Genomic DNA, 15,557 nt, shown 5'->3' on the forward strand with positions numbered 1-15,557 from the left:
TCAATAGTCCTGTGGTGGTATAATAGCACCTATGATACTTTATAGTCTTATCTCCCTACATGACACATTTTAAATAACTGTTGGCATAAACATTAAATCCACCATTTGTAAAATGCAGACTTTTACAATATAAGACTCCACTTGCAATCTCACACATATATATTTAGAACTAGCTCCAAAGCTACTGGAATTACATGAATCAATCCATTTCTCATCAAGCAGTTCCTTGAGTGGTCCCACAGTAACCAGAGGGAAGACACTGAACTGGAGGTTCATTTTCTAAGTAAAAGAGTCTTATATGAGTATTTTTTCAATATGAAGTTTGTTTGGGTGCTTTAGCCATACAAATGGGTGACAATGTATTGATGGATCAGGTCTAAGGAATGATTGTTAACATCAATGCTGCTGAGAAAACGGAAGTTGCATTTGACATGTACGCATACACACAACTATGCACTTTAAAATCTGTTCATGCTTCTACTTTCCCTACTTTGCTAAACTTACTCCAAAAGGGTTGGGTGGGTCACAGTCTACACAGAGCTAAGACCGCAAATAGAAAGAAGCTTTAAATCAACCATATCCAGTCAGTCATTTTCCTGACAAGCTCCCTTTTATCAGCAGGAAGAAGCCTTTGGGTGGAAGTGAGGAAATGGAACAGGGCTGGGAAGGCAACACTGAGCAGGAGGAGGAAGCAGCCACTGCCCTCTAGTGCCAATCCTGCTGCAGCCCGGACCAAACTATAAAAGGGAGAGGCAGGAGAAATGAGGGAGGAAGGGAGGACCAACCAACAGGTCGCCTGGTTGGTCAAAATGACAATATCAGTATTATCACTAACAACATGATCACTGTCAATAATGTACAATTTTTTTACACTTCTTTCACCTTGTTACATGCTATGAGAGACATACAAATTACTATATTTCAAATGACCTACAAGAATTCCAATTTGTGTACTTAAGCCATCAATGTGACACATGGGTTCATTTGTTTCATTTCACTTTCCATTTTTAGGAATTGCTTTTTCTCTTCGTTTTTATTTAACTCTGCTTTATAGTTCTGCAAACATTTAAATAGTTCCTAAGTTAAATATACAAACAAGGTACACTTGGAGAAGTCATGCTTCAATCCCTCACTTTCACTTTCAAAACTTTTATTTCTTAATTTTTTTAAGTAAATTAAAAAAATAATTTGTCAATTATTTTCTCAAATAATAATTGTGTAAATTTATAAAGTTCAATGTGATGTTTCAATCTATGTGTATACCATAGAAAGATTCAGTCAAGCTAATAAACCTATTCATCACCTACCAATGTGTCTTTTTCTGCAGTGAAACATTAAAAATCTACTCCTTTGGCATTTCTGAAATGTGCATAATAATTAACTGTGGTTCCTAAAGTCTCAACCAAAAAAACCTTTAGAACTGATCAAGTCAGTAAAGCTGCAGGTTACAAAATTTACATACAAAAATCAGCAGTATTTCTATAAAAAAAGATCTGAAAAAGAAATCAACATAACCACTTAAGTTTTGCTTTTTCCATCCGTAGTGTTTTCCAAAAATGTAAATGTATAAAAATAACTATATGGTCCTACCTTCTTAAGGCATACCACGCATACCCATTTGCATCTTGCTTTTGTCACTTAAAAACATATTTAAGTGATCCATATAAATGGTGATCCGTAACAGTGTATGATGTAGCTGTTCCTCATTTCCTGTGAGTTACATGGCAGTCCTTTGTACGAACAGACCCTAATTTGTACAACTAGTCCTTTACTGATGGAAATTTGGGCTTTTTTCCAGTCTGCAGTTCTTACAAATTGGCCTGCAACAAATAGCCTTGTACATACAACTTCTTTATATTTGCCAGTATATTTTTAGAATATACTCCAAGAAGTGGGAGGATTGAGTCAAAGGGTGAAATTATTTGTAGTGTACCAATCTGTATTCCCTCTAGCAGCATCAGATGAAAGTGCCCATTTCCTCAGAGCCTCACCAACCAAGTAGGCTGGCAAACTTGCAGATTTCTATTCAAGAGAAATATCATAGGGTAGTTTTATTTTGCATTTCTCTTGATATGGTCAAGAGAATCTTTTCTAATGTTTAAAGGCCATTCACGATTCATTGTTAGTAAATTCTATCCACATCTCTTACCCATTTTTCTTTAGGGTTGTTGGTTCTTTTCTCAGAATTTTCAAAAAGAGCTCTTTTTTTTTCCCCCAGATGGAATCTCATTCTGTCCCCAGACTGGAGTACAGTGGCGCAATCTCGGGTCCCTAGTTCAAACGATTCTCCTGCCTCAGCCCCTAAGCAGCTGGGACTACAGGTATGCACCACCACGCCCAGCTAATTTTTATAATTTTAGTAGAGATGGGGTTACATTTTGGCCAGGATGGTCTCGATCTCCTGTCCTCATGATACGCCTGTCTCAGTCTCCCGAAGTGCTGGGATTACAGGAATGAGCCACCACACCTGGCCTCAAAAAGAGCTCTTGAAATATTAGGGCTAGTTAGCCTTTTGTCAGTATGATTAAAAACTGTACTTTCTTCCAATTTGTTACTTACCTCTTGACTTCGCTTGTGGACTTTTTGCCACACGAAAAAACAGGTTTTCACATTTTTTAGTCAAATTTATCACTTCTTTTACTGATTTGGATTTTGACTGAAAGCTAAGTTTTTGCACTCCCAGGACATTAAATAATCTACTAATGTTTATATCTACTACTTGTGTGTTTCAATTTAAAAATTTAAATTCTCATCCATTTGGAATGTATCCTGGTTTGTGGTATAAGAACATATACAACTGTATCTTTTTCTATTGGCTCTCTACTTATCCTAGTACTACTTACTAGTCTATCCATTTAGATTGATTTGAGATGCTTGCCTCTATGTTACACTAAATTTGTATCTGCAATTCGGTCTCTATCTGGACTTTCTATTCTGTCCCATTAGCTGCCTTATTCATGTTCTAAGCCACAGTTTGCATTGTAGAAACTTTAACATGTTTTGAGATCTGCTAGACCTAGCAACTCTTACTGCCCCTCTTTCACAGGGCTTTTCTAGCTAGTCTTGTTTGTTCAACTAACCTTTACAGAAAAAAAAAAAAGAGTGATATTTTTATTGCAGTCATACTACATTATCACAGTAACTTGAAAAAAACTGAGTTTTTATGAGGGTAGGTCTTCTTATCTAAACACATGGTCTGTCTTTTCATTTGTATAGAAGACTGTTTTTCTTTTTTAAGATGAGAGATAGTATATCCTACTATTTGCTGACAAGAAGGAGTCACAGGGAAGGGGATACTGATGATGCCCAAAAGAGTGAGTCAACCTCTGGACTGATGCTGCGGAGTGGGTCAGAGGGGATGGGATCCAGTGCACGACTGGAGAGGCTGGCGTGAGAGGCGTATCCAGTCGTCATGGGATCACGGGTATATAGGGTAAGGGGCCAGAGGTTGTCCATGTAGCAGTCATTGTCTTTGGATTACTTCTATTTTCTCCATGAAACAAGAAATAAGGTGATCAACTGAGAGTGAAAAGTGAGGAGAAGGTATTGGAGGCTTGAGTGAAAAGGAAAAATGTGTAAAATTGTCCTCTAGAAGGAAAAGGGAGCCAAGGCTCATGAACACAAAGTGTGGAGAAAAGAATAAGGTAAAAGGAAAAAGTTTCCTAGAATTTCAGAGGATATATTCTGTTGGAAGAAAAAAAAAATCTTTGCACATATACATGGAAGTCTTAAAACAGGAACAACAGAGAAGCTGCCATATTTGACAATTTCTTTAAGGTAAGCTTTAGAATTGAGAAATTAGTGAACATTTTTAAGAGTGTCCTTTCACTTTCAAATGATTTCTGCAGCACTTGCATACTCACCACTTCCTCTGAGAACATATGTCTTTTCACAAATTTTGATAAATTTCCTTCCGCAGCATTTGTTAGAGTCTCTATCAGGTTTTCCAATGCATTTGACTGGATATGGATTATAACCTGAATATTAAGAAGACACAAACAAAACCAAGACTTAGTCAGTGTCTCAATGCTAAGAAATGCACCTGGTTAGATAAGCCTTCATTTACAGGCAACTACCCTGCTTTGATCCTACTTCCTTATTTGCTTGCACAAGTTCAAAAAAGTGCTTTAAATGTACGCTCACGAGCCAAAGTGTGCTTTCCAATAGTTAGTCAAAATACTACAACTTTGCCTGTAATCCCAGCACTTTGGGAAGCCAAGGTGGGCAGATCACGAGGTCAAGAGACAGAGACCATTCTGGCCAACATGGTGAAACCCCATCTCTACTAAAAATGCAAAAATTAGCCGGGCGTGGTGACACGCACCTGTAGTCCCAGCTACTTGGGAGGCTGAGGCAGGAGAATCATTTGAACCTGGGAGGCAGAGGTTGCAGTGAGATTGTGGCACTGTAATCAAGCCTGGCAAAAGAGCAAGACTCCATCTCAAAAAAAAACAAAAACAAAAACAAAAACAAAAACAAAAAACAAAAAAAGCCTACAACTTCAAAACTTGTTTAAGGGTAACACTGGAGAGAGCAGAGATTTTGGTGCCTGGATACCTGGGCTGAAATCCAGACACTGGCAAGTACGAGCTAAGTGACTCTGGACTGGTACTTAATCTTCCAATTTAAATGCCCTCATTTGTAAAATGGGGAAAATAGATTTAGATCTCACATTTTGGGTTTTATGAACATTAAATAAAATACCAGTATACTCAGCGAACAAAAATATTGGTTTCCTCCTTTCTACATCCTCTAGATTCAGAGGATAAGACAATCAGACAGTCTCATAAGACTAGTGATATGGTTTGGCTTTGTGTCCCCACCCAAATTTCATCTTGAATGGTAATCCCAAGGTGTCAGGGGAGGGACCTGGTGGGAGGTGATTGGATCATGGGGATGGTTTCCCCCATGCTGTTCTCATGATAGTGAGTGTGTTCTCATGAGATCTGATGGTTTTATAAGTGGCAGTTGCCCTTGCTCTCTCCCTTTCCTGCTGCCTTGTGAAGAAGATACTTGCTTCTCCTTCGCCTTCCCCCATGATCATATTTCCTGAGGCCTCCCCAGCCATGTGATACTGTGAGTCAATTAAACCCCTTTCCTTTATAAATAACCCAATCTCTGGCATTTCTTTAAAGCAGTGTGAAAACGGACAACCAGAACTGGCTAGGGGCAAATGGTACCTTCAGCATTTTCTGTTGTTAGGAAGTTGCAGACACACAGGTTACTGCAGGCATAGAGTGGAAGCTGGTGGAAATGTTAATGAGGCACTCCTATTTACACTATCTATTAATGAACTTTCAAAACTGGGTGCTGTAGTGTGCTTTCAAAATGACACTATCACCTATCTTCCACCAGATAGGTTCAACTAACACAAGAAAAAACACATTTCCTCCCTAATTACCAATATTCACTAGTATAATTCAAGAAAAAGTTTAAAGAAAGTGCAAATAACTGAGAATTCACCAACTGATGTTACAACCACTGTTTATAATTTGATGTATAAATCTTCCAAACCCAAAATGTGATTCTACTTTTGGTCAATTACTATACAATAGACATTTATTCCTCATAGCATTAATATTAGAAAAAAGAAACCTCACTTTTTAACACATACATAGCAATTCATCATGGAAATATACCATACTTTATTATACTGACCAATGTGTACATATGTACTTTGAAAAACTGGTAATGTCTTAGACTTGATTCCCAGAAGTGAAATTACTAAGTCAAAGCATAGAGATATTTTAAGGCTCTTGATCCTTACAAAAGATAGTTTTCCTGGAAGAGATTTACCTTTCTTATATTAAACCAGCTGTTTTCTCACCAGTCTATTTGGTAACATTTTGTATTTGTTTAGTAACTTATCAGGATGAGGGGTTGTCTTTGGTTCTGAAGAACAGAATGAAATGATCCCAGGTAGACTAAATACAAAGAACATAATTTAAATTCAGTGTTCTAAAGCCCAGGAAAAATCATGAGCACACCCTTTTTGGGAGACAACTCTCCATGGGTCGCTCAAATTTCTGCACGCCTTGAGAGAAAAAGCACTGACTGCTGTTATTCCAGACTACCTTTTCAAGGATGTTTGTGGACAACAGACACAGTGTCACATCCAAAGCAAAGGACAGGCATGCTTATTGGCCATCATAAGAGAGTTGGGTTTTCTAAGCTCAGGGTTCCTCTCTTGAAAGCAACTTGCTATGTGTGCAAGAGGCACATAGAGCTTTTCATGTCTCCCCGCAGGAACTGGGGCTCAGGTAACTGAAGCAAAGATGCTAATATTCTGGCCACTGCTACACAATAAATTGTCCTTTATTTCTCTTTGTCTTGTATACTCCACTAGCATCCATGAAACTGGGGCAGGCTAACTCATTAGATTCCAAGTGGGAAAAAATCTCTGACTCTTCACAGTTCTTAATACCTTTGTTAGTAAAAGCCAATCCCAATTTGGTTGACGGTGGTGTCCAAGGCAAAGGCAAGTCTACCTTGTTCAATGCAATGCTATGTAGTACAAGGCACCCGGCCAACCCTCAATAACAATAAACAAGAAAAGGAGCTTGGCTCCCCCAGCAATTTACAAAAATAAACCTTCTAGAGCCCTCTGCTAGAAACGATGTGCTCCCTGGGAGATTTCAATATTTCTTCCTAAGTTTTCCCAACTTCTCTTCCTCCCTCCAGCAACTATCTCTGATTCAGTAGGGACTTCAAAAACAAGGCTCACTACCTTAAAATACATTGATGAAGGGCAATGCACATGAGGCAGTTACTGATAAAAGGCAAAGAGAAAGTTTAAAGCTAGGGGCTTATCTCAAACCAGTCTCAGGGTTCAGCTAAAGAAAACGAAAGTAGGGTACAGCACATTGCCTTAATCTTACAGATTTCAAACAAAAGACTGGGAAACTCAGTTAGTAAGGAACAGGGGAGATTTTGGTAAGAAAAACTATTTAAAGAACATGTGCTTCCTGCCTCTGATTTTCTGAGGCATCAGGAAATACATTACTAGATACCTTTGAACAAAAAAGGGAACAGAAGCCCTGAAGATGCAGAAATTTACATTTCTTGTTTCTTTTATTTTTGTTTTAGGTTTGCTATATTCGAAGTAGAATATCATAATGTGGTAGAGGCTGCCAGTTTTCTAACCAATATCCATTCTCTCCTCCCTTTTTGATAACAGAACACCCAAACCTTAATAGATGTTTTCATGTATGTATGAAACTCAAAGACTATTTCTCAGTATTCTTTGCAATTAGGTGTGGTCATGGGATTAAGTTCTGGCCAATAACACCACCAGTACAAGTTGCTGGATGAGACATTTGAAAAAGCATATTTAAAAGGGATGAACTTCTTTGTTCACTCCCATTTTTTCCTACTTCTTGCTGGACCGGGGATGCAATGAATGGAAGTCACGTGTTAAAGATGGTAGAATAGAAACATAGAAAGAGGCTGGGTTCCTGATGACATCATGGAATGCCACACCAGGCGTGGACGGACCAGACTCGTTTTCCACATGGAAGAAAAATAAAGGCTCTAATTTGTATAGGCTTTTATTTTTATTTTTGGAGACTACAATGCTCCCAAACAAATGCAATTCTTAACTCACACATATGAGTAAGATGCTGCCACGAAGGAATTTGTGAGAAATGAGTCCTGTCTCCTTTCCTCCCTGTGCACCCTAGACTTCCCAGCATAAGCTAGAACTGTAGGGTGACCTAAGTGGGTAGGAGAAAGGGGCATTAAGACATTCACCCATATTAACAAATAAATGACAAAAGCAGCAAAACCACTTGTCAATTCCCTTGCAAGGTAAATTCAATTCCAAAGTGGATCTCCAATTGTAGACAAGCCAGGTTTATAGACAAATTCAGGCTGAAAAGGCAGTGTCAACATACATGTGTTTTGATGAGATCTGTTAAAACAACGCAGTACGTATTAAGAATTAGCTGGGAAAATAGGAAACTGGGCCCTTTGGGTCACACTGGTAACAGGAACAATTTAATAAAACAATTAAGTTAGGGAGAAAATTTGTAAGTTCAAATTTCAATTGACAGCAGCAAAAGATTTTAGCATAAGGCATTAATTTTTAAAGCACATCAGAAAAAAAGTTTCATTTATTTCTGTGAATACTGACTAAACAGACTCTACTCAGCCTATCTGTCAGTTTCCATTGCTCAATAATTAACAAGTTGCCTTTAAGGATTTCAAGCAGATGAGTCAGCCTTGGAGAAGGTAAGGTCCATGCAGTCATTTTTTAAACTGTGCTCTACTAACAGGCACCTAGAATCTAAAAGATTACTAAACTTGAGAATGGCAACCATATCTTTTTCATCATCCCCGAGGAAGATGACATAGGCTTATATTGCAACATGAGAAATTTGGGTTGAACATTTGAAATAATTTCCTGAGAATTTTTAAACACTGAAACTATCTTTAAGTTTCCCGACAGTGGGTAGTTCTGTGACGCAGTTCAGAAAGGATGATTCATACTCAGTATCACTTCAAGGTTCCTTGCGGAGTCCTTGCCTGAAACACGCCCATCCCACTGCATCCATAGGCTGACTTTCTTTTCCAGCCCTCAGAGGAAAGGAGCTGTTCCTGCTGCCTGGTGGCAAGCACATGCTTTTTTCACCATGCCCTGCATTGCTCCTCCTATTGGGAATGGACAATCTCATGCTCAGCAAGCTCATGTTTAACTCCACCAAGCACCTTCTCATTTGGCGAAAAAAAAAAAAAAGAAATCAAATCATTACTAGATTCTTTCGGTTGTTGTTGGAGACAGGGTCTCATTCTGTTGCCCAGGCTGGAGTGCAATGGCATGATCTCCACTCACAGCAGCCTTGACCTCCCAGGTTCAAGCAATCCTCCTGCCTTAGCCTCCCAAGTAGGCCAGGATTACAGGCATGCACCACATTCAGCTAATTTTTGTATTTTTAGTAGAGATGGGGTTTCACGATGTTGGCCAGGCTGGTCTTGAACTCCTGACTTCAAATAATCCACCTACCTCACCCTTCCAAAGTGCTGAGGTTACAGGCATGAACCACCGCACCCAGCCCATTACTAGATTCTTATAACTGTGAGAGATAGGCCAGGATGGAAGGAGATGAGAAATCTAAATCCAGAGGTGGATTACATGCACTAGTGGGATTGTGTTTTTTGACATCCAGTCTTGTGTTCTTTTTATTACTCAAGAGGAGACACTAATCCTATTCCTGGATAAAAGAGACACAGCTTTTTCATCTCTGTAGGTCTGAAGTGGTAGGGAAACCCTAGGCTTCACAGTCAGAGTTGTTGGTGTTAAAACTCTGACTCTGCTATTTAATTAGTTGGGAGAACTAAGGTAATTTACTTACCCTTGAATCTTCATTTTCCACATCTATAATGTGGAGAAAAATTGTTTTGATAAAGTTGTATAACAAATCTAAAGTACCAAGCATGATACCTTAGATAAATTAAATTAAAACCCTGCTTACCTCACAGTTTGATTGCTTATCACCAATGCGTACCGAAACCCTCAACCTTGCTTGAACTCTAGGAAAAGTGACCAATGATCCAAGTAAAACACTTTTCCCCCTGTTCTCCTTTCTTTCCTACCTGATGTTATAAGAGACTTGGATAGCTTTAGCTTTAGTGAAAGAGTATCTTGCTAATCCCAGCAGTTATATTCTGTCCCATCATGATAGATGGGTCATCTAAAGGACACACTCTCAGAAGCAGTTATATACTGGAATACCAGAGCTGTCCATATCCAGCAGGAAGCAGAGAAGTCAAAGACATAGTGTGCCTGCTGGAAGACCAGGCTTCCCAGTCTGTTTAGCTTACTGATATCACTTGCTCAAATGACCCGACCTTCTGGACTCTGGACCTTTGCCAACCTTGGCCTCCCAGACCTGCTTTAGCCTATGAGCTTTTCAGACTGACCCACCTGCTCTGACCTGTAGTTTCTGTTTCAGCCCCCAAGATGAACAGCAGCTACCTGCAGCAGGCTAAGACAGGGAGGGCTCTCAGCCTCTTGAATTTCTACAAAGCTGCGAGTCCTTCCCTCTTTTCTGGTGCTTCCCCTGCCTCACCATTAATGCCTTATAAACTCATTTCTGAGCCCTCATACTTCCCTGCTTTCTTATGGCATTCATCAGTTCATATCAAATCCATTATCAGGTATATTTAGTTGAGTTCATGCCCTCCAGGTTTACGCCCTTTGAAACTAAAAAGTCTCTTTGTCGATATTTTTCTAGTATTTTGTTTCTTCCATTCCAAATTCATTTCATTTTTTCAAGTTCTCTGTTATCACTGTCTCCATTTTTCTGGTTTGCTGGGCTCACCTTTCTCTCATGTAAAAGCATTTTGCAAAGTAAAGTTGAGGTCCAATATGAGGTATTCTTATGGCATATTTCTTGCCTGACCTTGTTCTCCAAAATTTACCATAAATGCTCATCTAGTCATTCTCTGAAAAATCACCTGGGCACTGGTGTGGGATGACATTTGAAGATAACTACTATGGGCAGAACTGAAAAGCATTATTATCTTTAAGTATGACTCTTTCAGAAGTTTGGAGTTATGCATAATTCCTGTTCACTAGGTTCTAGGATTTGGTACAAATGAATATTCCTTTTAATTTAACTCATGTCAAACAAATACTATTAGTATTAGCAAATACTCATTGAACACTGACTACCTGCCAGGCACTATGCTAACTATTTTATATGCATTATTTATTTTAATCCCCACAACAAAAAGATAGCTACTATTACTGTTTCAGATCAAAGGAAATTGGGGGGTTTCCAGGGGCAAATTAACCTAAGGACTCAGAGCTAGTAAGAGGTGGTTACAATTCATAGTTCATTTTTTTTTTTTTTTTTTTAAGACAGAGTCTTGCTCTGTTGCCAGGCTGGAGTGCAAAGGCGCATTTTTGACTCACTGCAACCTCTACCTTCCAGGCTCAAGCAATTCCCCTGCCTCAGCCTTCTGAGTAGCTGGGACTACAAGCAAGCGCCACCACGTCCGGCTAATTTTTTATATTTTAGTAGAGATGGGGTTTCACCATGTTGGCCAGGATGATCTCCATCTCCTGATCTCGTGACCCACCTGCCTTGGCCTCCTAAAGTGCTGGGATTACAGGTGTGAGCCACCGCGCCCGGCCACAGTTCATATTCTTTTAAATAGAAGCTCCACCAAAGCCAATCTCCCAACAAATAACACGCTCCACGTCATTCCCTCCAACCCCACAGTCCTGTCTTCCTCCAGAGCACTGCTCAGTAGGTACCTGCCCTAAGGGCCCCTCACGTTGCTCCTGCTGGCCACCCCGACCCCCTTCATCTACTCATCTTGGAATACTCCATTGATTGTGACCTGTTATCCTAGTTGTGTCATGCTAATGCTTACACATTTCCATTCTTCTGAAAATGTTTTCTTCATCTCAATCCTTTGACTGTTTCAGAAGACTATAAGCTCCTGAAAGTTTTTTTCTTTTGCAACTCCCTACACACAAGCAGACGCAGTATACAAGGAGTCTCAATATGGGCAGGCTGAATGGGGACTATGGTGTCCTTAATGACAAGATAGTCTTTTATAATTGGTCCAGGAAGGTTTCATGACTCACTGCTCAAACTCTGGAAGTGGTAATATGCCTCAAACTTTATTATTAGCATGAATCTGGCGAATCTGAGATAATTTTTTTTCCTTTGCTTTTAGTTTTAGGGATTAAGGTTTTGCATGTCTTGGTGATACGCGTGCAGCCACTTGCTGACCCAGACCACAAGGTCCCAAATAAGTGTCCTGGGTGGCCCAGGTAAGTTAATGGGGAAGAGGACCATGGCATACTGGCAACATAATAAGAATGACACTAGATAACATTTACTGAATGTTTACCACATGTCAGGCACTATTTTGTGTACCATAAGTATATAAGCTGATTAACTGCAACAATGCCATGAGTTAGATACCACCAATAATATGCAGTTAGCACATAGGTTTCTCTCAAGGCTTGGTAAAGACCCTGGAGGATCTGTCTCCATCCCCTCCTCGTCCCTACATCTACAGCTTTCTTAGCCACGCCTCATGTCTTCAGCATCTAGCCATGTCTTATATATGAGCATATCTACCTCTCTCCTACCTGTTTACAAACTCCTGGAAGCAACAGCTGTGTTGATTCTTCTCACAAGGGTGATACTGTAATTTTTCACATAGAGGAACTCAATAAATGACTGTGGATTTGAATGAAAACCTTGGCAGATCAAGTCATTGTATACAGCCAAAAAATTTAAGCATAATTTTATTATAATACATTTATTATAATACATTTCAAGGCTTACCTTAAACCACAAAGAAGGCACTTACCTTTAAATTAGTGCAGGCTATGCTTTCTGGATTCATGATTTGAGAAAAAATGGACACAGCTTTTGCCAACTCATTCTAGAAGGAAGAGAAACAAATCATATTCCATATCATAGGAACTAATGTTATTGTAAAAGTTCACTTAGAGAAGGCAGTATATTCCTATTAAGGTGACCTCAGGGTTTTGAAGTCCACAAAGAAAAAATGTTTCGGAAATCAAAACTGAACACTCCATAAAACGCTCCATCCAGTCGCATATTGTTGAATGTTTTAACAGCCTGCCTGAGTCCAGTTCTTAAGACGCAGGCATAAAGTTGGCATTTCCCCTTCTCCTATTGGAATCAGCTTCTAAAAATAGGAACGAGGAACAAAGTGCAAAGCCTGTCTTTGACATACATAATTAGAACATAGAAACCTCAAACCACAGCAGAGCTGGAAACACTGCCAGAAACATTGGAAATGGAGGCTGGCAGGGTTCAGGAGAAAGCAGTCAGAGGTGGACAGTGCTCTGTATCTCACAAAGAACCTACAACAGTACAACTCTCAAAGGTAAGGGCACAACCTAAAGTACAAAACCTAAATTCCTATTTACAATGATGAGAACAGAGTGTAGGACTAGTAAAGAGAACTTCCGTGGATCCTTGTGGTGGCAGAGAAGAGGCTAGTCAAGCGTTTCCGTAGACAAGCCATATTCATAGGAAGCAGGAGGTTCCTAAGACGGCAGCAGCAGAGAAGAGACTGCATACCAAAACCCACCTCAGTGTCTATTTCTGTTGACTTAAAAAAATGAAGCCTGTGTATACTTGTAGACAAAACTCTGGCTTATATGAAGAAAAATCCTGCTAGTCTAGAACAGTGCTCTGGTGTCCCGCTCTGTTGTTCTCTCTCTCTGACATGAATCTACAAATGACTGATCTAAAAGAAACAAGTTTTTCTTTTATTTTTGAATTTATTTATTTATTTGTTTATTGAGACGGAGTCTTGCTCTGTTGCCCAGGCTGGAGGGTAGTGGTGGAATCATGGAGCCTCAAACTCGTGGGCACAAGCTATTTTCCTGCCTCAGTCTCCTGAGCAGCAAGGACTACAGGCATGTACCATGTACTACTGCACCTGTTTTATTTATTTACCTATTTTTTGTAGAGACAGGGTCTCCCTATGTTGTCTTGGCTGGTCTTAAACTCCTGGCCTCAAGTGATCCTCCCCTCTCCCAAAGTGCCAGGATTACAGGCAGGAGCCATTGTGCTAGGCCTGAAACTTACACTTTTCAACGATGAATAGTCAAAAAAGAACCACCACATGACACTCATAAAGAAGGTATTTTCAAAAGGAGGAAAGGAACACAGTAGAACAAAATTAAGAAAACAACTGGTACAGTGGCTCACGCCTATAATCCCAGCACTTTGGGAGGCTGTGGCAGGCAGATCACTTGAGGTCAGGAGTTCAAGACCAGCCTGGCCAACATGGCGAAACCCTGTCTCTACTAAAATACAAAAATTTAGCTGGGAACACACCTACTAAAACACAAAAATTTGACGGGCGCATGCCCGTAATCCCAGCTACTCAGGAAGCTGAGGCAGGAGAATCACTTAAACCCAGGAGGCAGAGCAGAGGTTGCAGTGAGCCAAAACTGCAACACTGCACTCCAGCCTGGGCGACAGAGTGAGACTCTGTCTAACCAAAAAAAAAAAAAAAAAAGAAAAGAAAAGAATATAACTGGCCACCAATGAAGAAACCTTAATTGAAAAATATTTCCATGGATATAGAAGATAGAAATGAGAAAAATGAACAAGATCACGTCAATCAGAAGTGGAAAAAAATCAGGCAGGCCTTAGATTTCTCCACAGCAATATTCTATACCATAAGACAAAAAAGCAATGTCTAAAAGTACCTCAAGAAAAGCAAATGTCACCCTGAAATTGTAAATCTGGCCAAACTGTAGTTCAAGTACAGAAACAACAGGCAAATAAAATAATTTAAAATACCAAGAACTCAAGGGATATTGTTCCTCCAAAGAATTTACTAAAATACTCACTTCAGCCAACAAAGAGAAAACTGGAAAAACAATTAGCACCTAACAACCTGTTTAGCTATACAAAGGACTCAAAAGTGGGGAGTATGGCTACAGAACAGAGCGTAAATGTTATATGCCTGGACAATGAAGCAACGTTAACACTAACGAAAGTTAGAAAGAGAAGGAAAAGAGATGAAAGGTAAAGAAGGCATTCCCACTTCCTTATCTTTATTATCAGCAGGCCAAAAAATATCACTTAAAACTGACAAATCAAGTACATTTAAGAGTAAAGTGAACACTATCAAAGTAAAATATGAGCTAAAATTGGATGTTGGAGGGGGAGGAAGAAAATAAGATGAAAAACAGAGGAAATACACTATTTTCACCATTACTTATATTAGGGAATTAACAGGTCTTGTCCAAAGAATTAAAGAATTAAGAAAATCAAAACTATAGTTTTAAAGTCACCACTAGAGCAAAAATACCAACTAGAGAAAATAACCACATGGCATAAGATAGTAGAAAAACTTACAGAAACAAAAAGCATCAAATGAGACCTAAGATCAAATATGTCATATTAATATAAATGGATATTAAAAGATTAGCATATTATAAAGCAACATAGAAATTTATGCAGTATATAAGAGATAAAGTTCAAACAAAACAATTCAGAAAGATTGCAAAAATAAAGGATAGGAAAAGCTGTACATTGGGCAAATGCAAACCTCATCAAAACAAAGAGAGAAATAAGCAAAAAGAGGGATGGAATTATTAATATTAGATAAGGTTGAATTCAGGGCAAAAGCAGTAAACATTCCTAGATAGGCACTTTATAATGCTAAAGTGAGGGATTCACAGTGATGATGTAACAGTGATGATGTATCTGTGCACCAAACAGTATAACTTAGACTTAAATAAAGAAAAACTACAGGAGCTATACAAAGAAAGAAAAACACATGTCTTCGAAGAGACTTTAATTCAGTCACTCACCTCATGACAGATTAAGAAGACAAAATAATTCCCCTGGACAGCGAGAGAAGCTTAGAAAGTTAAAAAAATTATCTTGGCCCAGCAGAAGCCTAGAAAGTGTATAATCTCTTAAGTCTCGTCCTTCAGTGACTCTTCCCAGCAGTATATGGAAATGGATCACCCTCATGTTTTGATTTCTAATAATAAAGAGTTCTCCAGCTATATTTTACCAGCCAGGAAAACAACC

General features: G+C 39.1%; 2 protein-coding genes across 2 annotated transcripts in view; one reads left to right on the forward strand and one right to left on the reverse strand.

Annotated features, from left to right (window-relative positions):
- The window catches only part of MRPS27 (mitochondrial ribosomal protein S27), a 1,100,726-nt gene that overhangs the window by 967,137 nt on the left and 118,032 nt on the right, over positions 1–15,557 (forward strand). The window lies entirely within an intron of this gene.
- Positions 1–15,557, reverse strand: part of PTCD2 (pentatricopeptide repeat domain 2) — a 475,022-nt gene that overhangs the window by 5,851 nt on the left and 453,614 nt on the right. The window contains exons 9-10 of the mRNA XM_050793582.1: positions 12,334–12,408; positions 3,864–3,977 (exon numbers count right to left, since the gene is read on the reverse strand). Coding sequence (XP_050649539.1) covers positions 3,864–3,977; positions 12,334–12,408 — 189 coding nt within the window. The remainder of the gene's footprint in view (positions 1–3,863; positions 3,978–12,333; positions 12,409–15,557) is intronic.

This window comes from Macaca thibetana, chromosome 6, assembly GCF_024542745.1.
Source record: "Macaca thibetana thibetana isolate TM-01 chromosome 6, ASM2454274v1, whole genome shotgun sequence".
Taxonomy (NCBI): Eukaryota; Metazoa; Chordata; class Mammalia; order Primates; family Cercopithecidae; genus Macaca; species Macaca thibetana.